We start from the raw sequence: 27,649 nt of genomic DNA on the forward strand, positions 1-27,649 counted from the left end.
TACACTGGAATACTGACTACACTGATATGGACCAGCGGGTTTGAACACCTTGCCTCACCTGCAGCTTCCTCCAGACACCACAAAATCATTCCTTCCTCTCTCTCTCTCCCCCGCCCCCGGGTTCCTTGGGTCTTTATGGCCAGAAGCCTGGTCAATAAACCACCTAGAGCCAGACAAAAAAAAAAAAATCCCCAGAGGCAGCATCCACCCAACAGCCATGTGGCCCCAATCCCTGGCAGCAGCAGCTGCCTGCCAGCTACGCAGCACCAATCCCCAGTGGCAACCGTCTCCCAAAGTGGCCTCAGCCCTGGTTACAGTCATTTCCCAACATGGCCTTATCCCTAGAGGCAGCCGTAGCAGCCGTCCCCCCAGTGCAACCTCGGCCCCAGCCCCAGTCCCACCCCCCATGCAGCCTTGCCCCAGTCCCAGCACATGGGGCAGCTATGTTGGATATACTCTGATATCAGGATTAAACAGCAGTAAAATTTAGAACCCCACAAATTAGTGGATATAGCTTTATATCTGTGAGTATCAGCATCTGCAGATGTGCATATCCACAGATCAGTTATGCAGATGTCAATTTTATATCCACACAGAGCTCTAATTAAATCTTCATTTTTATCATTTAAGTCAGACCATGTGATTGACTACACACACAAGCTCAAAATTTAGGCAGCAAAAAACAGGCTGAGTGCCTAGGCTCTACACTACCCCACTTTGTTCAAGTGGGATGATAATATAATGGAACCAGGATTTTACAATCTAGATTGGATTTAATATAGGTAGGAATGATGGCAATGGGAAAAAGAAAAGAGCATGGGAGAATGAATGATATAATAGTGAAAATGCCCCTATTTCCCCATTCTAACTGGAAGGTGGAATGTTCATAAAAATAAACAAATGCATACAATTCAACATCTCAAAATTACAAGAAGTACAATATGTACGTTGCAGCATGCTACTTTCTTCTCATCCTTTAAACCACTTCAAAGCAATTTAAAATATACCAAAGGCATCAGAATGTGAATGGATGTTAACTCGTTCTTCATCCACATCACTTTGGTCATGACATTTCCACCAGGAAAAATGGTTTAGATAAGTGGTTGTTCATAAGACTGGTGTTCAGAAAATCTAAATTCTACTGTAATTTACATATATATCTTTGTTGCTTACTCTTGTGAATATTTTTCCCTTGCCCAGGGGAAACAGCCATAATATTCAGTGATGTCCTTAATATCAAAGACATTGACATTAATGCCCTTCAAACTTGCCTCTAAGACATCACAGAGAACTTCATCAAAAATGTTAATGAACACTTCATCCTTCACTGATTGCAGACTTGTGGTGCTGTAGTCACCATTAGGAGCTCTATCAACACAAAATATTAGTGATTAATAAAGAATACAACAAAACTATACTGTGTTAAACTTTACATTTGTCTACACATTCAAACAAGAATGTTACTCATGGACACACTGTGAAGCTCAAAACCAATAACTTGTTTTCATTTACTCATACCTAAAAGGAAGTTCAAGTTCCTCATTCCAGTTGGGGTTTGGCCCTTCTGCTGTTGTGGTCCTGCAGACAGATCGCTGAAAAGAAACTTCTACAAAAGGACGGACTAAAACCTTCAATATAAAATGAAAATAAAAATAGACAATAATATTTCAGAACATTTGTAAATTGTCAATTTTCAAAATATGTAATAAAATGAAAATAATATATGAAGGATGTGTTAGGTTTGTGCCTTCCCTTGACAAACACAACCTTCATTCTGCATTTAATGGGCTTCTAACATTTTAGAGGACTGATTATATTTGCATCTCTAACATTCTTGAAAAGAAATATATAGTCAATCTATGTGTGTCCATGGTCTTAAATTTCATCTTAAGCTTTTTTGTTTAGGATTAAGCCTGAATTAAAAGCATCTACCAGACAGGTTCAAATTTAACAACAAGCAAAGGGTACGTCTAGACTACAGCCTTTTGTCGACAGAAGTTTTGTCGACAGACACTGTCAACAAAGCTTCTGTCGACAAAGAGCGTCTAGACTACATCCAGTTCTGTCGACAAAGCAAGCCGCTTTGTCGACATGACAGTGTAGACACAAAGGACAGTGTAGATGCAATAACGCCTTCTGTCGAGAGAACTCTGTCAACAAAAGGCGTTATTCCTCATAGAATGAGGTTTACAGCCGTCGACAAAACTGCTGTTATGTCGACAGAACTCAGCAGCAGTGTACACGCAGGTATAGTTTTGTTGACAAAAGTCCACTTTTGTTGACAAAACCCTGTAGTCTAGACACATCCAAAGACTGCTAGTTACCTGAATCAGCAAATTAAAACAGCAGATAGAGTCACATATTCTAATTGAAAGATGTTAATTTTTGTCTTAGGAATAAAACTTGTTGATGCTATTACATTTCACTCTGTATCTGGCTTTTCTTCTGTTTCAGTTAAATTTCAAATTAGAAATAGCAAAAGCCTAAGGGTATGTCTACACTGCAACTCTAGTTCGAACTAGGGTGGCTAATGTAGGCATTCGAACTTGCAAATGAAGCCCGGGATTTAAATATCCCGGGCTTCATTAGCATGTTCCCAGGCGCCGCTATTTTTAAATGCCCTGTAGTTTGAACTACCTGCCCATGGCTACACGCGGCACGGACTAGGCAGTTCGAATTAAAGCTCCTAATTCGAACTACCGTTATTCCTCTTGCAAGGAAGCCGTGTGCAGGTAGTTTGAACTACGGGGCATTTAAAAATGGCGGGGCCAAGGAACATGCAAATGAAGCCTGGGATATTTAAATCCTAGCTCGAACTAGGGTGGCAGTGTAGACATACTCTCATATTATTTTTAAAATGTGCAAAAGAAGAATTTCTCTAGTATTCAAAAGCATGAAAGGAACAGCACAACATTTAAAAAAAATCAGGACAGGATAGTGTTTCTAAAAAAGGGCACATGCAAAAACAGTGGGCCTCCATCCTCTCCCTTTAGGATACTAAATTTGGCTCCGAAATGCTATCGAAAATTTAGTCTCAAATTTCAACTTCAATTAACTTAAATTGCAGAAAGGGAAGTTTAGGTTGGGCATTAGGAAAAACTTCCCGTCAGGGTGGCTAAACACTGGAATAAATTGCTTATGGAGGTTGTGAATTCTCCATTGTATGCACATTATTATAATGCATTATTAAGTGCCTAGCAAAGTACTAATGTGCAAAATGCATCAGCACTGTCAGACCTGTTAATACTGCCTCAGTTGCACCAGAATTAGACTGGAGAATACTTTTTAACAAGTATTAGTAATAATTTTATTTGTTTTTTAAAATATGTGTGCGCAGCAGTTTTTCAAATTCTTGTTAAACATCATGTCCCCCCTCCCTTGATTTGCCTGCTATACTATGGGCTAAAATTACCACATTTAATACACAAATATGCAAATAAATTAATTACCATGAGGAATATGAAAATATTTCAGAGACAGTCTGCCAATGGTTTTTAATGAGTTTGTTGGTCCACGGTATAAAAATGGTTGGGAACCACTAACCTAGATGGTGCTTGGTCCTGCTGAGAGTGCAGGGGACTTGAGACCTGATGACTTCTCAAGGTCCCTTCCAATTCTAGTATTCTATGATTCTGATAATACTAGATAACTAGTCAATGTGACTACATAGAAGAAAAAGAAACCCAGCCCCATATGACCAAAATACCATTCAATATATGTTAATATTATACTGTACCTGGTTGAAAGCCCAATCAACACTATGGGTTGGGCTCTGAAGTGATGGAGAAGCTGCAAACATCTCATTAAAGGACCTTGAAGATCTGGATGGCTGCTGAAGCTTGCTAGAAAGGAAAATATATAACTGTGACAGAGAACATGAAAGAGAAAAATTACTTACTTTATAGTAATTGGAGATTATTCAAGATGTATGATTTTTGTATGTACAGTAAACTTCCCATAATCCGGCACCTTTAGGACCCAGAGTGTGCCGGATTATAAAATATGGCGGACTATCGGAAGGGGGGGTTATGAGGGGTCTGGGATGGGGATGCCACTCCAGACCCCTCATAGCCCCCCCTTCCGATAGTCCGGCTCTGCCCCAGGCGTCCCCGATTCAGCCGCTGCTGGTCAGTTTCAGCAGCGGCTCTATTGGGGATGCCTGGGATAGAGCAGCTGGGGTGTTGCCAGGTTGGTCCGGTAGCACCGCCCCTCGGCGCTGCGAGACCAACCCGGCAGCACCCCAGCTGCTCTTGGGGATGCCTGGGACAGAGCAGCTGCGGTGCTGCCGGGTTGGTCCCGCAGCCCCGAGGGGTGGCGCTATGGGACCAACCCGGCAGCACCCTCGCTGCTCTGATCCCGGCTTCCCTGATTCAGCTGCTGGTCAGTTTCAGCAGCGGCTGAATTGGGGAAGCCGGGTGCAGAGCAGCTCCAATTGTCCGGCAGCCGAAGCACTACCGGGTTCCTGATGGTGCCGGACCATCAGAAATGCCGGAGCATTGGATGCCGGACCAATGGAGTTTTACTGTATTTCACTATGGTTACACATGTGATCCATGTACCCAGTCAGAGAATTCTTCAAAGTAGTATCCACTGGCTGGCATATGCTCCCTCACTCTCCTCATGCTCCAATTGAGGAGATAAAGGACATAGTAGAACATCCACCTCTCCAGTTCCTTATCTATCCTTTCTGCTTCAGATAATCTATTCCACCATTATCTGAAGCAGAAAGGAAGGCAGGCAGGCAGGGAAATATAGTTAGAGACCACACATCCTGAAGAACCTCCAATTACTACAAGCAAAATAACTTTCTCTTCTCTTTAAAGCGCTGTTCCTTATGTGTATTCCAATGTGAGTGACTGCAGAGCTGACTGAAGGACTGGCATCCCAAAGGCTGCATCAGCAGAAGAGTTCTGTACTGAAGCATAATGTCTTAAACATGCAGAAATAATTTTACGTAGCAGCTTTGAAAATGTCAAGTAGAGGTACTTCTTGAAGTGATAGCACTGATACCACTTTTTCTTTTGTAGAATGAGCTCTCAATACCACAAAGGGGGAAAAGATTACATGGCTGAAAGAGTAAGATAGAGCACAAAATTCATTCTCTGAAAGCACATAGCTTAACCTTGAACTCTTTCTGCTGAAATGATAAACAATCTAGACTTTCTTATTGGCCCTGACCTTTGCAGGAAAAAGGCTAAGGTTTGCTGCATATCTCTACTCTCTTCTTCAGATACATGCAAATAAACTAACTGGTTCAGGTGAAACTCTGTGGCTACTATGGGAGTGAACTTAGGATGTAAAAACAATGAAACTTTGCCTTTATTAAATATGGTGTAAAGAGGATCCACTCTGAGCTCATTTATCCTCCTAGTTCAGGTGATGGCTATCAGAAATTCAATATTTATGGATAGGAGACACACGAAACATGCAGTGTTTTGAAGGGAGAATTAGTGAGAAGCTGTCACAGCTGAATTCTACAACCTGGTGCTTCGAGTGTAGGTAATGGAGGCCAGCTAGTAAAATAAAACCACTGTCAGATCCTGTCCCTGTAGTTTCCAGAGTTTAAAAAAAAAAAGTTTACTGATTCCCGTTCCCCTAAAATCCATTTGGCATTGACATCACCAAGTGTACAAAGCGTACCTCCTTTCACTTGGATTGTACCCAAATCACTTGGAATCTATTCTCTGAGGGCAAAACCTCCAACCTCCTTTCCCCAAGGAGTTGGAAAACAAACAAAAAAAGCACTCTTGCAGAGAACAATGTACCTGTGCTTGCTCTCCAGTAACATGTCTGCAACCAGGCACTTAAGTTTAAGAACACAAAAAATCAACTAATACCGGTTAACAGAACAAAAAAAGAAAACTCTTATTATTAAAAAAAAGACTATCATTGCAACCATAGTAAATGACTTGGTGTTAAACTGCCTTGAATTGAAACAAAACTCCGGGATTCTCTTGGGATTAATTCTTGGTTACAAGAGAGAAAAACAAAAGATAATTAACCAGCTCAGACATAATTTCCAAATCCCAAACAAGGAAAACAATAAACCTGATGGATTACCTAAACTTTTTCCTACTCACGCATTCTGATGAATCCAGGGGATCTGTTTTGGGGAGAGTTCATTTCTTCCCTCTGAGCCTGGAGAAGTTTCCCCTCTCTCTCCAACAAAGGAGACTGCTTCTCCTCATTTGAAATTCTTTAGCTGCATTTCAAATGCTCAATGCCCATCCTCCTCCCTTAGGTGCAGAATAGCTTAAGGTTAGCTTAATCCTTTCCTCGCTCTCCAGATAAGTTAGGCTCTCCTTTGCAGTTCCCATACATGACAGAAGTGCTAACTGAAGCACTGGTAAAGTAGAATCTTAGGATTCTTGATGTGCTTTGTAGCAATAAACCGATCTTTGTTTTGGGGAATATAGTGAAGCCACAACCTCTGATGCTACCAAAAAGACACTGTTAAAGACAGTGGGGTAGATGCAAGGCTGAACGGGAACTTTCTATATTGAAAATAGTTGAAGCCTACCATAAGTATGAGCAAATGTCTGTGAGTGGGGTGAATGCCCTTGTGAAAGTACATGTCCTTCATACCAAAAGTTGTAAACAACAAGCCCTTTTCTAGATATGGGACTATAGATACCAGTGTGGCCATGCAAAATTTCAGTTTGTGAATAAAGAGGCTGAGATGGGGGAGATTAGGTCATCAGATGCTTTTTTTTTTCCTGGGTACTAGGAAGTAAATTTAGTAAAAAAATTCTTTCTTTGGTACTAAACAGATACCAGGTCTGTTGCTCCTCATTATAAGAATGATTCTATTCCTTATTTAAAATCTCCTCACGAGAATGGCCCCTCAAAAGGGGCGATGAGCTGATAAAATTAAATTGCATGGCCAGAATGAATATTTAGTACTCATTTGTCCGTTGTTATTGCATTCCAGATGTAGAGAGAGGGCTAGGAGTATGTGGGAATCAGCAAGTGCTGGAGTTACTAGATTGTAGCACTCAAAATCTCGCCAAAATACCATTCATCTGGGGGCTGGGTTTGGATTCATGCCAGATGCATTACAAGAAATTAATAGAACAGAATGATTTAGCAAGAGACCCGTACCCTGTTGTCCAAACACAGCTGATGGCAGTCAGAAGTTTAGGGATACACACACCTGACCATCTTAGCCAATAGCAATTCTCCATGAACGTATCTAATTTTTTATGGAACCCAGTTATAATTTTGACCTTCACAACTTTCCCCAGAAACAAGTCACCACAGATTGACTGTGTGTTGTGTGAAGTACTTCCTTTTGTTTGTTTTAAACCTGCTGCCTATTAATTTCATGTGTTTTCATGTGTAAAATAAGGAGATAAATAATAATTCTCTATTCACTTTCTCCACATCATTTAGGATTTTATAGATGGTTATCATGTTCCTCCTTAGTTGTCTCTTTTCCAAGATGAACAGTCCAAGTATATTTAATCTCTCCTCATACGAAAGCTTGTCCCTACCCTAATCATTGTTGTTGCCCTTCTCTGTACTTTTTCTAATTCTCTCTCCATGTCTCCAGAACTTAAAGGCGTTAGCATACCACAGATTTATACAGTGTCATCATGATGTTTTTGGTTTTATTATCTCTCTCGTTCCTAATGTAGTCTCAGAAGGGTAGCCATGTTAGTCTCCAAAAACAACGAGTCATCCTGTGGCACCTTCAAGACTATCAGATTTATTTGGGCAAAAGCTTTTTTGAGTAAAAATGCCATGCATTTTACAAAGTGGTTTTTACCCAGGAAAGCATAAGCCCAAATAAATCTGATAGTCTTGAAGGTGCCACTGGACTCCTTACTGTTCTTGCTAATGATTTCTAATATTCTTTTAGCTTTTTTGACTGCTGGTGAATATTGAGCAGATGTTTTCAGAGAACTATCCACAATAATGCAAAGATCTTTTCCTTGAGTGACACCAGATAATTTAGATCCCTTCATTTGTATGTATAGTTGGGATTATGTTTTCCAATGTTACTGCTTTGCACTTATCAAAATTGAATTTCATCTGTCACTTGTAACTCTATTTAGTCAGCTTTGGACTTAACTATTTTGAGTAATTTTGTACCATCTGCAAATTTGTCACTGTTACTTTTCCAGATCATTTATGAATGTGTTGAACAACACTGGTCCCAGCACAGGTCTTTGAGCGACTCTGCTATTTAACTTGTTCCCCTGTGAAAACTGGCCATTTATTTCTACCTACCCTTCCTTCTTTTTCGAGGGGGTCAAAAGGAAGTTCTGCTATCTTCTCAGAGAGGAGCAATCGATTAACTTGTTAGTGGATATTTTCAACTTTACAGGGTAGTACAAATTCCATGGTCTCTAGTATATCCAGTAAGACAGGTCAAAGGTTGAAGTGGAGGGCCCCATGACACAGCATACTAACAGTTCACAGGCAGGTGCTAAGGTGGAGGTTAATTCCAGACATGTCTATGTCCCCTCTCTGGGAAATTATGCTTCAAAGGAGGAATCATAGGGTTCACTGGGTGGTTGAGAATGCCCTCACAAATAAAACACTTATTCCATATCCATAGTCGTCAGCATTACTAATGGCTATCCAGGAGGGAAGCCCTGGCTGGACAATGGAATGCGAGATAGACTCTTCCTCCCAGAAGATGCATCTTAGTGGAGTCTGGACCTCCCTTGTGAAGGAAGGAGCTAATTGTGACAGGAACTGGAGATCCAGGACAGCAAAAATGTCATCAGGCAGAGTGTAAGCCTTTGCTCTTCATAGAGTACAAACGGTCTTGTCCACCTAAACTGAGGGAGCCAAAGCAGTTACAGTTTATGCCACAGTTGGGTGAGGCAGAGCTGTACTGTTGGTGGTTGAGGTGCTCAATGATTGCCTTTTATCAGTTCCCATTAAGAGTTAGTTGGTACCAAAGGCATTGTTGTTTAAGCCTGGTACCAACAGAACCCGGGATTTGTGAGCTTTTATGTCATGATCCTGAGTCTTAGAACATTCTACATCCTTATCCTAAAGATTATGAAGAAAAATTTGATGTATCTAAGTTCTTTGATGTTTTTAGGAATGTTCTCTGCCCTCCTGACAAGACCCCAAATACAGCGTCTGTGAGATTACATTTCCTCTTTTCTAAGCTGAATCTCACAGTAGAAGGTACACTCCTTGCTGAGCCAGGCTGAGCACGGCGTGGTTCTATGACCTGGGGCTGACTGAGACCTCATGACTTTCTCCATTGTATGCTTGTTAAAGCCAAGTTCTCATCCCTCCTCAGTATGACTGGGTAAAGAGTGGCAAATACAGCACTTTTATTTTTGCCACAAAGTAAGCTTCCCCAAGACAGTACAGTCTGCACTAATGATCATCGCTGATTGTGAAGAAACATTTGCAAGAAGTATAGATTTTGAAGACCAACATCTTGGGCACAGTCCAGTATTTATAGTGGGGGAAAAGGGAGCCAGTGAATTCCCTGATATATGTAATCTTAACTACTGAATAAAATGTAGCTAAAAACTACAGGATAAAATCCTATAAATATTTTTTAAAAATCTATACATGTATTTAAAGATTGAAGAATAAAAGACAAAGCTTAAGACACTAGAGGTTCTGGCCCAAACTATATGGTCGTAAGTAGGAAACAGAAACGCAATTAGACGGTCAGCCCTTTATCTTCTCAGTTGGGTGCACAAGGCCAGCGAAGGCACATGTATGGATCAATGGACACTGCTTTCAAGAATTTTGGCAACTTCAGGCTTAAAGAGCACATAAATACCCACAGTGAAATAGCGATAGAGACCAGGACTTGAAGACCCACTGAATATTAATCCTCAATTTATTAAATATGTATTTAACTGTACAGAAGTTGGGTTTTTTTTGTAAAAATATTTTTGGTATTTGTTATGCATTCACAGATTGACTATATTTAATCAGTAAAACTAACTAGAAAAGAAAGTTGTAAGGATAGTGAACCTGTGTAAGTTAGATGCTCCGTAATGGAAGAGAACTTCCTACCTGGAGGCATTCCCCCTTCCCTCGGGCTTGCAGCTGTTTACTAACACACACAGCTCTGAGCAGCCTGCTGGAGCACGGAAAGCAAGGAACCTCCTGGGCTGCTGACCGGGAGGTGTCTCCTGGACAGAGCCCGCCTCTGGCACCTCAGCCCTTCCCTCTATTCAACCCTCTGCCTTCCCACTTCTGTCCCCTACCCCGCATAATCCAAACCCTCTGGCCCCCTATGATGGGGCATACTCCCCCAGCATTGAGCAGGAGCAGGTTAACTCAGCCCTGAGAGCAGAGGAGGCCACACCCCCTGTACCTTGCTGGGCATGCTCTGGCTGCAGTGCTATAAAAAGGGAACAGCTCAGCTCAGTTGGGGCTGGCACATGGAGGGAGAAGACGTGCTAAGCCTACAAGCCCCAGCAACTACCTAAAGGCTGGGACGCTGCCACCCAGGCTGGAGACCAGACACCTCTAGACACCATGCTGGATTCAGGAAATAAGGGGAAGTAGCCAGAATGCAGAGAAAGGTGGCAAAACAGAGATTCACCAGTGAACCGAGACCTGGGGAAGCAATAAGCAACCCAGGAGCAGCAATGGCTACCAAGTGAGTGAGCCACTGTCAAGGAGTCAGCATGTTGTAGTTAGGATTTCCTTGCTGACTCAGTGGCGAGAGTAAGCCACTAACAAGGCCCTGGGTTGGAGGGTCCAGTGGAGGGGGAGGGCCTGGACTCCCCTGCAGGGGGATATAAACCTTTCCCCTATCTACTCCTCCACAAACAGACTGTGACCATTGGGTCATGTGTGGACTATTGAACAATACTACCCTGCCAATAGAGGCGAATTATAGACTGTGATCTTTGGGTCATGTAGTGACTATTGAATTATGCTGCCCTGTCTATAGGATTCCTACGAGAGGACTAGAGGGAAGGAGCAGACAGACTTTGGGGGCAGGAACAGAGGCACAGGCTAGGAAGATAAAGGGTGGGGATAAGTGTGATGGGAGCAAGGTGGACCACCCCACCACACTTAGGACAATGTCCTCCTTATAGCCGTGTGACAGCTCCCTTCTGCACCCCGACTCCCCTCAAGAACCAGCACCCCAATCCCCTGCCCTAGGTCACAACCCAAACCCCTGCATCCCCTCGTACACTCCAGTACTCTGCCCCAGGTCACAACCCCGTACTTCACCTAAACTCCTTTCCAGATCTCACGCCCCCTCCTGAACCCCAATCGCTTACTTCAAGCTCCCTTCTGCACACAACCTCCATCCCACGCGCCATGCCTTTTCCATTAATACCATGGAAGACTTTATCAAATTCTTGGAGTGCACTCCCATCAAAAATTATTTCCCACCTCTGAGTAAGAGCAAATATGAAGGTCCAGTAGAACCTCAATTCAACAAAGATTGATTTCATGAACAAGCAGCTGTACTAACCATTCTCCCAGAAAAGCAGAAACCAGTGGAAATTACATAACAAAATTTACAAGTTGACATGCCTTTGCATTCTGAGGCTTTCATTGTGGTGGAAATTGCTTTGCATTAGTTTGAAGGACAAGAAGAAAGCAATAGAGGGCATCATACTGCAGTTTTTGCCTTTTACCTACTATGATTTTGAGATGATAAATTTTATAAACTTTTTGATTTTATGAACTTAATTCCCAATTAGTTTGCAAAACTCTGGTTCTATTGTGCATATAATAACTACTAATGGCTTTTAGAAAAGACTACTTGAAATCTCTTTTAATACATTTAATTTATATAATCTTCTTTAATATAACTACAAGGGGCATAATGTAAGTACTGGATGTAATTAAAAGGCATTATGGACACCAGAGGCTTTGGAACCACTATGGTTTGCTCTGTGGGGTAGCCTGAGGTGCTGCCATCTGGGCTCTACCATGGCCCAAAGATCCCATCCTTCCCATGACTCAGGGAAAGGTATGGGTAGGAACTTGGAAAAGGCGGCCACATCTGGGTTTGGCCCTAATGTTGCTGGCTGCTGTAAATGAAAGGTAGGTTTGGGTGAAGAGTGGCGAGGAGAGAAAAAGATTTCCTTGTTGTCTTTGTCCTCACTTGAAATGGGCGGAGCTGAACTGGAGGATGTAGCAACCCTGCTTAGTCCTGAGGATAGGTGTGGCATCAGTGCCAAGGTATGGAGTTCCCAGTACCAACGTGACTGTGAATGCCTGTTATGTGTTCAATAGGTGCATGAAGGAAAAACCGGTATCAATGGTGGGGTCGCCTTCGTATGCTGCAGTATGGAAATGTCACGGCGAGCCGATACCGGAGAGGTGTCAGTATGTGGCCCCGGTACCGTCTTATACAGGGTTTGTGCAAATGGATCCAAGCATCCCTTAGCTTCAGAGTGGTGTGCCAGTTTTGGTGCCACTTGCCCTGGTACCAATGTTGTTGGTACTGGTAGTGCAGGTGCGGTCTTTTTCAGCTTCAGTGCTGGGACTCCAGGGTGTACTTCCTTAGTCAGCACCACCCCTCAAGACATGTCCATGTTGGACGTGCCCGGAACCTGTGCATACCCTGAAGCATGTACCTTTGGTGCCAATGAAGGCTTCTATTGAGGGGATACCTTTTTGGTAGCTCTCTCAGTTGTAGGAGAGGAGTGCTTTCTCTTTGAGGTCATCTGAGCTGGTGGTTCCTGCAATGCTGACATCCCTTGGTCCAAAACAGCTGTGGGGGACATTCAGGGTAGAGAGACTTGCGACACTGGCTCCAACACTGGTCTCTTTTCCATAGTCAAAAGCTTAAGTTGCAGATCCCTGGCCTTTAGGGACCTGAAGGATAGCTTCTTGCAATGGTGGAAGCTGTGTGGGGAATACTCTTGTCCTAAGCATCTAATACATTGGGAATATCCATCCGATACTGGGGTGGACATCATACAAGTAAGGTTCTTCTTGAACCCAGGAGAGACTGGCATTACTAATCCACTAACTAGGAAAGGAATAAGGAGGGTGGGGGGCTTTTTTGTTTGTTTGTTTGTTTAAATAGGAGAAGGGAAGGAAAAAAGCACCCAAATTAACTTGGGGGAAAACCTGTAACAACGAACTACTCTGATAACAATCTTATCTATAAGGAAGAACGGAGCACTGCTAGGTTCCGACCATCTATGAGATGGTTGAGAAGGAACTGAAGGCTGATTGACAATTTGGGTGCGTCAGCACACTCGCTACTGCCTGAGTGGCACTGTATATGTGCGCCAACACCCAGAATACTGCTGCTAAAAAGTTCCAATTATAAGTACAAGGGCACCAAGACACCTACAGTGGAGCGCCAACAGGGACACTCCTTGAAGAAGAACAAGGATTTAAACACACAGCTTTTCATGCAATTTCACATAACCAATTTACATAGCCAATTTGAAAATGTAGCCTATAGTATGAAAAATATTTTTTAAAAGACAACGAAAGAGCCACTAGATAGAGAAAGAACATTTCCCGCTAGATGCCATTGAAAAGTTTCATACCTTAAAACAGGTTTTCTCACTGGAATATCATGAGCTCTGATGATATTCACTAAAAGATTTATGTCTCCATCTGACAGATTCTGTGCTGTAACTTTCTTTCTCTCCTTTCTTCTTGGCTTTAATGGTCGCTTTGCTTCTGCTAGTTTAAAAAGACTGAGCCCTAAAATACTAGAAATAATAAAACAGAGTTTTAGTCCCTTCTACACAGAATCCAGAGTTCTAATTCTCTCTTGACACATACACAAAACTATGCACTTACAAGAAAGAAAAATATATATTCTTGGTATCATTTCTTGGGAAACATGCTTGTTTATTAGGACAGAAGTAGCACTTTGTAGTTTATATTTTAAATCATTATATAGTGAAAGATTATATAAAAACTGAGAACATGAAATAAAGTTAATTTTAAAACTTCAATATGAATCGACTCTATTATAATTATATAGAAAGGTGTCTATTAGATAATATCATCCAATTATGTAATAAACCAAAAAAGTCTAAGTTCAGAACTATCTATGACAAACAGTAGGCTACAAAGAGGAAACAGAAATTAATGTGCCATGACATACCCCGGGCCATCAGAACTTATAACACAAGGCAAAGCAGAACAAAAAGAAAAACAGGAAAACAGTAAAAAACAGATGTGTGCAAAAGCATACATTAATGATACTAACTGAACATATTTTAATTATAGAAAGCATTCCAGAACCAATTTTAAAAAGCAACTGCCAATCAAGATCAACTTCTCATTATTCTTGTAAAAACAGTACAAAAAGATTATTTTAAAAAGTAAGAAAATGTACTAAACATATTTAACAGACTCATGTTCCAGAGTACTGTGCATGTTTTAAATATATTAATACAGATTAGACCTCTCTAGTTTAAGACACACTGGTCCAGTAACATCCGGGATTCGGCATTGTTGGGGATCCAGTGGGTGCTCTGGGGTTGGAGCACTCAAGGAGAAAAAACAGAACAGCAGTATCATAAATGTGGCCGGATCAGAGAGCCATGCGGGCTGTGAGTGGAGTCCAAAGAGCCAGGGACTGGCAGCTGGGAGCAGAGCTCAGCAGCTAGAGAACACAAGCTGACAGTGGAGACTGGCTGGGCCCAATGGTAGGGAGCTGGCAGTCAGCAGCAGAGCTTGGCTCAGGCCAGGGGGCAGTGGAGCCTGGCAGAGGCTAGGGGCAGGGAGCTGGCTGCTAGTCAGGGCAAGGGCCAGAGGGCAACAGAGCCCAGATGGGGCCGGTGACAGATAGTGGAGCCCGGCAGGGGGCCAGCAGCAGGGTGCAGAGCACAGCTGCCAGTAGCAGAGGGACCAGCATTGACCTCTCCTGGTCTGGCAAACTCCCTCGTTCGGGACTGGTCAGATCCTGAGGATGCCAAAACAGGGAAGACCAATCTGTAATATAATCTGATTTGCAAACAACGTCCCATTAACCATGTGGAAAGTTATGCAAGTCAAGCTAATTGCACTTTAAATAAACTGCGAAAATAATTATAACTATTGTTTCTCATTCTGCAACATGAAAATACTGAACAAAAAGAATTGTCTTTCTGTGAAAGGTAGCAAGTCTCTGCAATGCCAGCAGATGGGACTGTTTAGGTTTATACTGTTAAATCAAAAATTAAGCCATATCATAAGGAAACAATACTGCAGTAAATAAAATTTTCTAGTAGCAACAAAATGCAATTGTCATTTATTACCTATCTGCTTAAAAAAATTTAAAGCAAACATTAGGTTAATGTAATTTATGTGTTGGCAATGCAGAGAAAGACTTGAAATATAAGAGGTATGGAAACATAGTACAAAAAGTCAGTCACAAAATAGCAACAAATAAATGCATATATAATAGTCTGGCAAGAAAAGAGAAGAGACTTCAAACACGAAAACATGTTTGAGCAGAAGTAAAGAGACTTTGGGGAGGTCCCCAGCAACAAGGTATGAAGATATCTGTAAGGCACAGGGTAAATAAAAATGAACTTTTAACAATGGTTTCACACTATCTGCATGGCATCTCCTGGTATCTTTTCTCCAGTCTATGCGTGGCACATCCTCTTTTACCATTCTCTTTCCTCCCCTAGTCTGCTTGCTCTTTTCTCAAGATGCCACAGAATCGTGAAGCAAGAAATGTTAGAAGTCTAAACAGCAACTTTTTCAAAATTAGTTTTTTTCCTTGTCTCTGTTTCAAACATTAATTCTAAGATCAAGATCATAAGAACATTAAGTTCATTTACATATACATCTCCTTTTATCTAAAAAGGACTCAGTATCTATACTTATACATGCACATGTAGATGCGTAGTCATTACTGTTTTTCAAGCACATTACAACATGATAGCTACCTCTCAACAGGAGCAGCAGGTTTATAGAAATTCTGGAGGTGCCCAAAATGGGTTAATGTCCTTCCTCCACACCTGTCTAAAGTTCTGAGAGTGGAAGTTGGGGGGAGGGGAAAGGGGTTCAGGCTCTGGAATGAAGTTTGGGTACTGGGTGCAGATTCTGGTATGGGGCAGGAGATTGGGGTGTAAGAGAGAGTGCAGGCTCTGGGAGGAAATTTGGAGGCAGGAAAGATGTGGAGGAGGAGGTGGCAGTGAGAGAGGGAGTTTGGGGGCAGAAGAAGGTGAGGGGGAAGTGGTTGGATGCGGGAGGGGGTGATACAGGTTCTGGGAGGAAGGGTGGGGGTAAGAGGAAGTGTGGCACTAACCTGGGTCAACTTCTGGCAGCAGCTCCTACGTGAGGGGCTGTGGGATGTCTGTGCCCTGCTGCTGGCAGGAACCGCCCCTGCAGCTCCCATTGCCTGGAGGGACACTCAGGGTAGGGGCAGCATGTGGAGACACCCCCCACACACCTGGGGCCACAAGGACATGTAGATAATGGACATGGAAGCCCCAGACTTTTTTAAATCATTCAGAGACAGCAGGTGGGGCTCAGAAATGCACTGGGCAAGGTGAGCAGGAGCAGCAGGTGGGGCCAGGAGAGAGACCCAGCCACAAACTTTGCTGGAGTTGGGCCCCAGCCAGGAATACTCCTAGAGTTCAGGCACCATAGATCCATATAACTCACCACCTCCTGCCTCACAAAATAAATAAAAACTGGTTTCCAGCCCTAAAGAACATATCATGTAAATTAAGCATGATAGAACATGTGAGGATCATAACTGAATTAAGGGAAGATGAAGTAGACAGAAAGCATGCAAGGGACAATGCTAATATGGTTTAATATTTCTTATTTGTTTGTTTTGTTTTTTGATAACTTTTCTTTCCCCCTGACATTTCTTGTATGTATGAGGACTGAAGTGACATTTTAGGAGGGAAGATGAGGAAGAAAAGAAGATGAGGAAGACTGCAATAAACAAGGCTGGGGAAGGCATTCCAAGCACTGGGATCAGAACAAAGAGAGATGATTTTAGGAAAGGAGATAAAAGGGAGCATCAAGCTGACATGGGTGCTGGACTGGACAGAGTAATGAGATGTGCATAATATACTCTGGGAAGCCATTAAAGGAATACCAAAATCATATGATTATATTATAGACTACTAACACACACTCACACATAAACCACCCACACACCCACTAATGCACAAAGATGCATTATGAAGCAACCCATGCCTCCTAGAACCTTGGAGAGGTGAAGAGCAGAATTCCTTATGAGATATTCTAAAGAAAATATGAAGTGAATCTAATTTACAGGATTTAGCAATTAGAAACTATGGTGATGATACTCCAATCCCCATGGTATAAACAGATTTAGATTTCACCTGAAACATTGTGATTCCAGTCTCACAGTCCCCACCAACACTGTGTTGATACATATGCTCAGCACTGATTCAGTGGAAAGAGTGCTGCATTTTGAACCACCAAAGACACCACACTTGGGTCTTACTTAGAATCAGTCATTAAAGTACATGATAGGCTGGACTTTCCTTAAGTTAGTGAGGTCAAATGTGATCAGAGATGGAAGTAATATGGTGGCATACAAATATAAATAAGTATTACTGTGAATTAATACTACTACTGGAAGTAGCTTATTCCTTTAAAACATTTATGATGCATGGTTTTGTTACAGTTATTTAAACACGTGTGTATTTTGAGCATGGTGCTTACAGAATAATATAGCATTATAATAAATTCAAAATATTAATAACCAGGGAGTACAACACTCATAAATATTGTGGGATAGTTTAAAATTAGTTATTTCAATGATTTCAGATATGATTAAAAACTTTTTTCCCTTACCCAAGACTAGGAACCTCTTCTTCATTTACCAGGTCAGAGAGAAGGAAATGGTGTTTTGCTATTAGGAACCGGTTTATCACTGATTCTCTAACCTGGAGGGGAAAAAACCCACAATTGTATGTCTTATCCAAAATTACTGAAAATATGTGTGTTTCAATTTATTAAACTGAAAAGTTATTTTTAAGCCCTCCCCCATCATCAAAAGAAGGGGCATGTTCAGGGATTCTTGATTCCATTTCCATAGATACTTCCTTGGCACAAAATACTATCCTAGTCCAGGAGTAACTGACTCCTTGTAGCCAGACAGGAACCCCCCTGTAACATTCATTTTTGCTTGCCTGGAGCATACAGGGCACACAGCGCAGAAGGCCCAGGCTGTGTGACCGTGAATGGCTGTAAACAGAGATATACCAATTGCTGGCCAAGGCGTGCCCTTGACTCAAACCCATATTGATACAAACACACAGCTGTCCGCGGGGGGAGGAATCTCTCGCCCAGTAAAAAAAGTCTAGTACGCACAATTTAGTTATCTCTTTTGCAAGTGTAAATTAACTTAAAACTTGCTTGTAAGAACTGGCGCCACAAAACGGACCAGTACAATTTGGCATCTTAAGATAAGAAAGAGGATACGGGTCCCAGGGGTATAAAGATGGGTCCAGCAGCACATTTACTTTGAGTGTCAATCTACCATCTATTTGCTGGTCGGGTTAGGTGTTTGATCTCCTGAGGTTCCAAGGGGACGCCCACCTCGTATTCGTCTTTCCTAGGAATTGAGAGACCGGCCCTGGCCTGACACGCTGGAGTCGAGAGGCACAGAAAGGGGTAAAAATTGTACCTGTATGTGGTCCTTTGTCTTAAGTGTACACATAGACTTAGAGCTCTTTAAAGATTAAGCTGTCACTTGGTACCATTATTTCTATTTTCTATCTTTATTTTCTTTGTAACTATTTTTAAAATCTGTATTTGCTAACAGTTAAGAAAGAGAGCAATAGCCATTGTAACCATATGCTTTTATAAGTCTTTTTAATAAACCTGTAACTGTTTAAGTTTTTAACCTGACTCCTCCAGTTGCTGTAACAGAACCAAGCACAATTTAAAAGAACTTCAGCCGGTCATATGGGACAGGTATAGGAAGAGCTTAGGCGTTTGGATCTGTGTCACTCACAGGTGACAGGTCCGTTGGGGCACCTCTCAGTCTTTCCCTAAGGCTGCCCGCTGCGAAGGAATCAATCTTGCATTCTAGCAGCTAAAATCTGAGGTGTAATAAGCTCTTCCTATAAAGGGGCGTCTGTTGGCCTGCTGGCTACCGTCTGTGACGGGACCCCGGTCCTAGCAGTAAAGACACGGACGTTAAACCTTTTCTCGGAAACACACACACACACACTGCCCTGACCATCGGCTGACACTCCTCAAAAAGCAGTCTAGGTAGTTGTCTCAGACTAATGATTCTGGATCGATATAGACACCAACTTTGTGGGTGCTCAGGGGCTCAAACTGCAGCTTAAAAATGATCTTAATTATCTTAATTATTTGCGAGAGTCTACAATATTGAGTCCTACTATTTTCTTACTATAATTTTACATCAAATCACTTCCCAACAAAGTCCTCATACTTTTGTATTACAGTAATCGCTTTATAGGATTAATACAATAATAATCAGTTTCATATAACATCTCTCTATTTCTATTATTTCCAAAAGCTTTGAATTAAGTCAATAAACAAACTTCCTCTCTCTCGGCAGAACTCTTCTTTAGATCTATTTTTCAAATGTAATTTGGAATTACATCTGCCACTTTTAACTAATAAAAATGAAGTAAACTGTGGTGAAAAATAAATAAAGTAGGAGTAAACTAATTAGCAAGAAAGAGAAATACTGACACTCTTTGCATTTCTCACCTTCTGGAAATACTTGGCAACTAATGCTCTGTGTGCATCTAGGTGATCCTTGTTGTCAATTATATCCCTTTCACGGAGCCTTTTCTCATAGTTCTAAGTGTAAATACAAAAATTAAGACTGTGATTTGATGACCTTTCTAGTGTACTTATGTCACATAAAGAGGTAACCATTTTATTAATATAACCACATAGGATCAAAAGTAAATCAACTCCAATGTTAGATGTTAGGAGGTACATTTTTAAGTCAGTATGTAGCAATTCAGTTGCACATTCAAGTAATATAGATAGCAATCACATGGCTTGAACTACAACAAATAGCTTTGAAAATTTCCTTTTATCCTTTCCGTCATGAAGCTGAACTTTGATTTGTTGGTATAAACCACTGTTTCTCAAATTCGACAAAAGGAGGTGGGGAGGGAGTTCGCCAAAAAAGCCACATCTAAACTACAAATTCCCACTGAATTTGCATATCCTCTTTCGACTGTTCCACGTAGTCTAGATGAGCCCTTAATGTCTACAATGGGAATATGCCAACATTTGCTTCAGTTCAGCAGCATTGTTTTCTTAGGCCCTCTCCGAAAAGTCCAACAAATGTTAATAAAGCCGGTGCCTCAATTAACTTTGCACAACCTCTCTTGATGTTTTGCAGTGCAGTTCCACTTAAATCTTCTTCCTACAGAGTCTGTTACAGCAGCTATTTCTTTGGAAGGATAAAATCAAATTCCAGATTCAGGTAATGAGGTATGTTTAAAGTGAAATACTTTTTGACTTACAATCCATATAATCTTTTTGGAGTCAATGCATTTGAAGTCAGGGTAGAATGTGGACCTCAAGATGATGAGACACTGACTTTATCACATCAAATATCACTAGAGATAAAACTAATAAACATTTTATTAAAGACCTTTAAATACCATAATTTAAATAATTTCAGACAACTGCCTACCTCAAAAAGTTTTTCAGTTATTTCTCTTTCAAGTAAAGGGACTTGTTTATAATTACGGAACTCTGCCACCTCTCTGTGTCTGAGTTGTAGGAGTCGGAATCTTTTTGATCTGTTAAGTTCCTCATCGGAAACAAAATTAAATTCTTGCTGCAATTGCTCCAGTCTGAAGAAACCAGGAACACAACCATCTCCAGTAGTGGCAACCTAAATAACAAAGGTAAATATTAAAAGTTCAATTCAGAGTGAAAATTTCCATAAAATAATTTCAGATTGACTAATTCCATTAATCTCACTGATACACTGACAAGAGTCTCATTGTAAACGTATGAGGCCAAAATGTAACTGAAATATTTCATATTTTAAAATAAGTGTTTAATAATTCTTAATTTTTAGTAAGAATGTAATATGAAATATTGTAGTAACTGTTAAGAGTGACAACTGAAGCTATACATATACCAAAATATAAAGGAAAACTATGCTTCAAGCATAACAATTTAATCTCCAATATTGCAAAGACATGGTTATATGTAGCACCCCCAAACACATGGCCATGAAAATCATGTCATGGACTGTAAAAACTGGTCTGTGTGTGCTTTTACCCTATGCTACACAGATTTCGGAGAGACCAGTGTTTCTCAAATTGAGGGTCCTGACCCCAAAAGTGAGCTGCAGTGGGATTATAAGGTTATTTTAGGGGGCTTGTGGTATTGCCACCTCTACTTCAGCAATCAATGCCTTCAGAGCTTGATGGCCAGAGAGCAGCTCTGAAAGCAGTACCCTGACAGCAACAGCTCAGCAGTAAGGATGGCAAAACCATAGAATGACACCTTTAGTTTTCACTGTTTTCTTCAGAGCTAGGCAGCCAGAGAGTGGCCCTAGTCATATGCATAACTTTACCAAAGTGAGTAGTCACACTGAAGTTAATGTTCAAAAAGATCCCAATTGCTACAAATCACTGAAACTACTCATATGAATAAAGTTATTCACATATGTAAGCCTTTGCAGGATTGAGACTTGAGGTAGCTAAGAACAGCTTGTCAACACTTCATTCTCATTTGAGCAGTATCATCTTAGCCAGTGCGACTACTCGTGTAAACAACTGCTCCCCACAAGCTAAAGGGTTTCACAATTTGGTCCGACATGCACATTAAAAATATGGTTGTGTTTTCTTTCCGTTACACACCAGTGTAACTCTACTGAAAACACATCATGCAAAACAAGTTTACTTTTCAAAATCAAGTACCTAATATTAAATTCATATTTGTATTATGTATTAGAAATACCATGCTTAATTTTCTCCATTCTTATAAATGGTTCGATCTTTCAGTGAGAGCTGCTATTCAATATTTCTAGCTACAAGGCCTGTCTGACCATAGAGTAATACAGCTCAGCATCTGAATGCATTTCAAAATTGTGATGAGATAAATTTTTTTAAATTTAAAAAAATAATTCATGATGCTGCTAACTTCATCACATTTAAAAAAAACCTAAGGTAAGTTAAACCTTTCTTGATAAACCTTTCTACGGAAGATGAGATATAAAAATTATCCACTAATCAAACTAAAGGATTGATTGTCCTCTTTTCTCCTCAGGAACATTATACAGAACCAGTCGTACTGGCTTGAACTCTACACATTTTATGCCTAGGCTCCTTTCTGGCAGTGGCTATGGGCTCTAGAAGTACATGCATACTTCCTAATATAATGGCATCTGGGATCAGTAATATCTGACTCTTTTACAAACAAACAAAAAATAAACAATTGGGAGATTATTTTCTAAATGAAAGAGAAAGGTGAAGGATACCACTCATTCTTACTAGTCATCACTAAGCAATCCAACAACAAAGACCAAGAGGGGAAACTAAAACAAAGCTAAAAAGAGCCAAAATGTGTACTTTCGCCCTGGTTTCAATTATGAACCTCATGATCTCATACCGCTAAACAAACACTAGAATGTGTTGTTTTATGATCACTAAGAACCCAATCCTTTTTAAAAAAGTGAATGGCAAAATTCCCATTGACTTTAATGAGAGCAATATATGGCTTTCGATGAGACCAATATAATTACATTAAGCTTTTAGGGACAGAGTTAGCATGAAAGAGTTATACAAACTCAAGTTACTGAATTCAATCTGTGTTTTAATGTTTAGGGAACAAAAAACAAGTATTTGTATCAGATTAAATTTTAAACAACTTTAAGGATCCTAAAATCCACTAATTCAGTGACTGATTCTAAATTTATGGAAAAACAGCAAGTTAGGAGTATGCAATATGTGACGTGAAACATAAGAAACAGAACTGAACTGCTACTTTTTGTATTTAAAACAGTATTATTTTCTTTACTTCCTTTAAAAAGACATAGAAAAATGTGCAAAACCCAGATTTCAACAAAATGGCTTTATTAAAGCCTTCTTACCATTATCAACTGCATCAAATCTGCATTTTTGGGGTCATTTGGATCCAACTTTGTTTCTGCTGCCCACTTGGCTAATTTCTTCATGTCAGTTAAGCCTGATGTGCCAATAGATGCAATGGCATCAATATTTTTTAAAGCACTGAAATGACAGAGTTGATACCAAAGGATTCTAATTTTAAAAAACACGTGTATTTTTGATCAGTGCTATATAATAAACAAAGAATAATATTTTGAAAAAATATTTGGACTGCTAATTCTACCACTGAAAATATGAAAATTGCAATAAGAAAGGAGGTCAGCTTTTGCTTTTTTCTCTTCAGGACTTATTTTGATACAAATATTTATGATCTATAAAAGAACAATGTTTTCTTTTGTAAAAAAGACAGTAAAATTTACCATAACAAAATTGTAAAGGTTTTTTTTTATGCAATTAATCAAGCTTTTGAGTTTTCAGAATGGTAGTTTATGAAAGTTTTTGGAATTAAAAATATTTTACCTTTTAGAATGATAGAAACAAACAAAGGTATCTTTCATTAGCACTAAAGGAATGTCTACACTTGCACCTATTTCAAAATAGGGATGCAATGAAGAAATTCGAAAATGCAAATGAAGCCGGGATTTAAATATCCCATGCTTCATTTGCATAATCACATTATGGCACTATTTTGAAATATTGCTATTTTGAAATAAAATGCGCTTCATAGACGCGTTATTTCAAGAGAAAACTCTTTTCTCAAAATAACCCTTAAACCTCAATTTATGAGGAATAAGGGTTACTTCGAGAGAAGGATTTTTCTCTCGAAATAACGCATCTACACAGCGTGTTTTATTTCGAAATAGCACTATTTTGAAATAGCACTATAATGTGATTATGCAAATGAAGCATGGGATATTTAAATCCCGGCTTCATTTGCAATTTCGAATGTCTTCATCTGCATCCCTATTTCAAAATAGGGTGCAAGTGTAGACATACCCTAAGAGAAGTTTTATATACCTATGGGCATCTTCAAAGCATTGCCTGAATGTACCAGGGTGATTGCCCTTAAGGGCTAGTGAGCCCCAATTATGAACAAGCTACATCTGGTTTGGATCAGGTGATTCCTCTATAAATCACAACAAGAATCTGCAATGAGAGAGGGAAAGAGAGGGAGAGTCTGGCTGCAATAAAGGAGGTTATGAGAGTTGTTGAGACTGCCAGAGACAAGAGGCTTGGCAGTAAGATGAAGATGAGAAACCCCTGAAGACAGAACTCAAGACTGGCAAGGTAAGCATTATGTTGTTTTTAGTTTTGATTTATTTACTTGGAAAACTGAAAAGGAATTAAAGTCTGGCAAGAAGGGCTTGGAGATCAAAGCCTGATCAGAAGGCCTGTGAGATGGCTTGTTTGATGGGAATATAATGGGACAGCTCTAAAGAGAAAAGAAATTGTAAACAAGGTTCTGCAGCAAAACCCCTACCTACATGTATCTTACCCGTCCTATGAGCAAACAAAAAATTTCACACAATGCAGCACTGTTCATGAGCATCACATTCATTCATATTTCAAAAAGCTCTGCTGCACAATTGTACAGAAATAATAGAGCTTATATAAATGAGCCCTTGTCTCATACTACCAATGATCTTTCAACCTCTCACCATACAGCAAATATGAGTTAAGCAATCTCAAATAACTGTCTTTCTTGGCTGCAGTTTGCATCAGAGTACTGAATGGATTATCAATTGGGGAAGAACTATTTCCCATGTAAAAAAAAAAACCCCAACAAAAAAAACTCCAGGGAAAATTCTGAGCATGCTCTTTTAAGTCACCTAATATCACTTCTAAGCTGATGTCAGGGTCAGGGGAACATATTTATCCTTGGGGTATGTCTACACTTGCACCCTAGTTTGAACTAGGGATGCAAATGCAGGCATTCGAAATTGCTAATGAAGCGGGGATTTAAATATCTGCGCTTCATTAGCATGATCTCGCCAGCATGCTAGTTCGAATCACAGCTGATTCAAACCAGGAAGTGCGCTCCGGACCACGTTAGTTCGAACCAAACCCCTTGGTTCAAACTAACGTTACCCCTCATTTTGAGGAGTAACATTAGTTCGAACGAAGGGGTTTGGTTCAAACTAACACATCCCAGCGCGCACTTCCTGGTTCGAATCAGCTGTGATTCGAACTAGCGCGCCGGCGAGATCATGCTAATGAAGCGCGGGATATTTAAATCCCCACTTCATTAGCAATTTCGAATGCCTGCATTTGCATCCCTAGTTCGAACTAGGGTGCAAGTGTAGACATACATAGTGAACATCGTTCAGTTGATTGGAATTATATAGAAGAGACCAAAGCTGTTACTACTAGGAGGGGGCACTCCATAATGCCTAGTCTGCAAACCTCAGGACAAAGGAGATTTTTTTCTACAGAACAGGGATCAGTTTCTGTAATAGGGATGTAATAGTATAGTTGATTAACTGGTAAGCAAAAGCTTATAGATTAATATAGACGACATGCACTTCCTGGCTCAGTTTCGGCTTACACTGGGTCCAGGAACTTAGACACTTGTCGCTGGACAGGGGCTGCTGCAACTCCATGCTGCTGCCTCTGTATCAGCAACAAGAAGCCGGTCTCCAAGGGGAACAGATTTTTAAACTGGCTCCCCTCACAGACCAGCTCCCGCCTAGCACCCTGTGATGCTGTCTCTGAAACAAAGGCAGCAGCATGAAGCTCCTCAGGAGTGGGGCCAGAGTGCACTGGCTGCTGGCCCCCCTCCTGGGGACTACAGAATAGTCGAGCAACCGATAAGAATTCATGAGGTTAATCAATTATTCAATAAACTGATATTTAACGTCCCTATTCTGTAACTTACCAGGCTTCCAGAGATCATGTGGAACAGTGGAAAAGTAAATTTAGTATGGATTGAAGCCAGGTTTATTTTTCACGTATTAAATTAGGAAGAGCAACAGTGACAATACTCTGCTACCCTCTTTACCACTCCTATGGTTCAGTTTCTCTTAACCCAGGATAAGAATGTCACATAAAGTAGACGTATGTATTTTGTATAAATCTAGATTTGGGGCTGTGTTTCTTGGCGATGAGTACTAATAATGTTCTCTTCACACTCTACCACAAGAAACAAGAAGAAAAAACAACCAGACTGACCTAGTTTGCTATTTGAGCATTATAATAATGAAGGCATCAAGTGCTACTTCTTTTTCTAGTGTTATGTCTAGTTACCAAACGTTAAAACCAAACATTTACCTAAAATGTTATTATCTCTATGTCCTTTGCATTAAGAGAAACTGCATAGGAAAAAAAAGTTGCTGTATTTTAAAAATTAATATGACAGTTATATCTTTATTATTAAAAACAACTCTTTAAATATTTTTAAATACCATAATATGTTACATTGCCCAACATATCACTGCAGCATATTACCTTGGAATCCCTATGTTCTGCTGGGATGCTAGAGGAATTAAGGGTACTCCATTGTCTCCAACTGCCCAGGAAACACTATTGGACACTTTGCCAGAGGTCATTAAAGTAATCTTATTACTGCCATCAGCTTCAAATGAAAATGGCACACCTACAACCAGGAGAAAAAAACCAAAAAATTATCTTTTCTATAAGTTTCAAAATTGGAGTATCCTATTATGATTTATGAAACACTAATTCAACACCTGTGAAAAGAACCTACTAACACCAACAACTATTTTCTTGGAAGAAATTTTTTTCCTAACTGCACAATGAATCACTGGAAGAAGGCTTTCAATTTTCCAAAAGGTGAGAGGAATGAGGTTTCCTTCCTGAATGATAATGAAACATAGAGCTGAAAAGTCAGACCCCAGGGAACCATGATTGTACAGCCTTATGTGTATCCACCACGCTCAGTGCCCATCAACTTACTCAATCTCTTCTGCTCACCATCCACATCTTTCACTTTGCTTTCCCTCACTGACTTTCTCTCCATGCAGATCATTCCTGCTCTTTTACCTTACTCTAGTCTCTGCTGCGAAACACTGAAACTTGAGTCCCTGGCTTCACAATATGACTCACAATGACTTTTTATTTTTACCTTAATTCCCCCTTTTCCTATTCCTTTCTTTAGTTTATCTTCATTTGCTCTATTTGTCTAGCAGAGAAAAATATATTTTATTTATGTGGCTAAAATCATATAATAGTAGTATGTTGGGATCAATCTAAAAGCTGAACATTCTAATTAAGCACCACCTAGAGTAATCAGGAAACCATACCGCTCCCAACTCCTTCATGGTCCAACATCACACGCTGGCTGCTGCTAAACTCTATTTCTTCTGTACGAGCTCTACCAGTGAGAACTGTAGTCTCAGGAATAGGTATAAACACTTCTGCTAACATAGTGGTGCTGCTGAGTCCCATAGTTTCGTATATCTGAAAAAAGCAATGAGATAGGTAGTGAAATGTTACTTTCAATTCTGGGTGTTGAGAAAAAAGCAGTTAACATGATTAAGTGGTAGAGGAATAGACTGATAAGTAAGAATTTAAATATTTACACATGTATAGTGTTTAAAGCAATGGCTAAGTAGTGAACAAAGTAACTTTCTAAGGCAGTGATGAGCTGCATACTACCATTGGGGTTCCACCTGCGGCCTGTGCACCCTCTTTCTGCTCCCCTCTTGCATGCCTCTTGTGTACTGGAACCCTGCACTTACCTAGTCCTC

General features: G+C 40.4%; 1 protein-coding gene across 7 annotated transcripts in view; it reads right to left on the reverse strand.

Moving 5' to 3' along the window:
• CC2D2A (coiled-coil and C2 domain containing 2A) overlaps positions 1 to 27,649 on the reverse strand; it is a 138,861-nt gene that overhangs the window by 40,247 nt on the left and 70,965 nt on the right. For all 7 annotated transcript variants that reach the window (XM_075930704.1, XM_075930702.1, XM_025178410.2 and 4 more), the window contains 10 exons: positions 27,203 to 27,359; positions 26,388 to 26,535; positions 22,967 to 23,105; positions 20,552 to 20,755; positions 19,606 to 19,698; positions 17,710 to 17,801; positions 13,470 to 13,637; positions 3,737 to 3,842; positions 1,519 to 1,628; positions 1,272 to 1,368 (listed from right to left, as the gene is read on the reverse strand). In XM_075930704.1, coding sequence (XP_075786819.1) covers positions 1,272 to 1,368; positions 1,519 to 1,628; positions 3,737 to 3,842; positions 13,470 to 13,637; positions 17,710 to 17,801; positions 19,606 to 19,698; positions 20,552 to 20,755; positions 22,967 to 23,105; positions 26,388 to 26,535; positions 27,203 to 27,359 — 1,314 coding nt within the window. The remainder of the gene's footprint in view (positions 1 to 1,271; positions 1,369 to 1,518; positions 1,629 to 3,736; positions 3,843 to 13,469; positions 13,638 to 17,709; positions 17,802 to 19,605; positions 19,699 to 20,551; positions 20,756 to 22,966; positions 23,106 to 26,387; positions 26,536 to 27,202; positions 27,360 to 27,649) is intronic.

This window comes from Pelodiscus sinensis, chromosome 5, assembly GCF_049634645.1.
Source record: "Pelodiscus sinensis isolate JC-2024 chromosome 5, ASM4963464v1, whole genome shotgun sequence".
Taxonomy (NCBI): Eukaryota; Metazoa; Chordata; order Testudines; family Trionychidae; genus Pelodiscus; species Pelodiscus sinensis.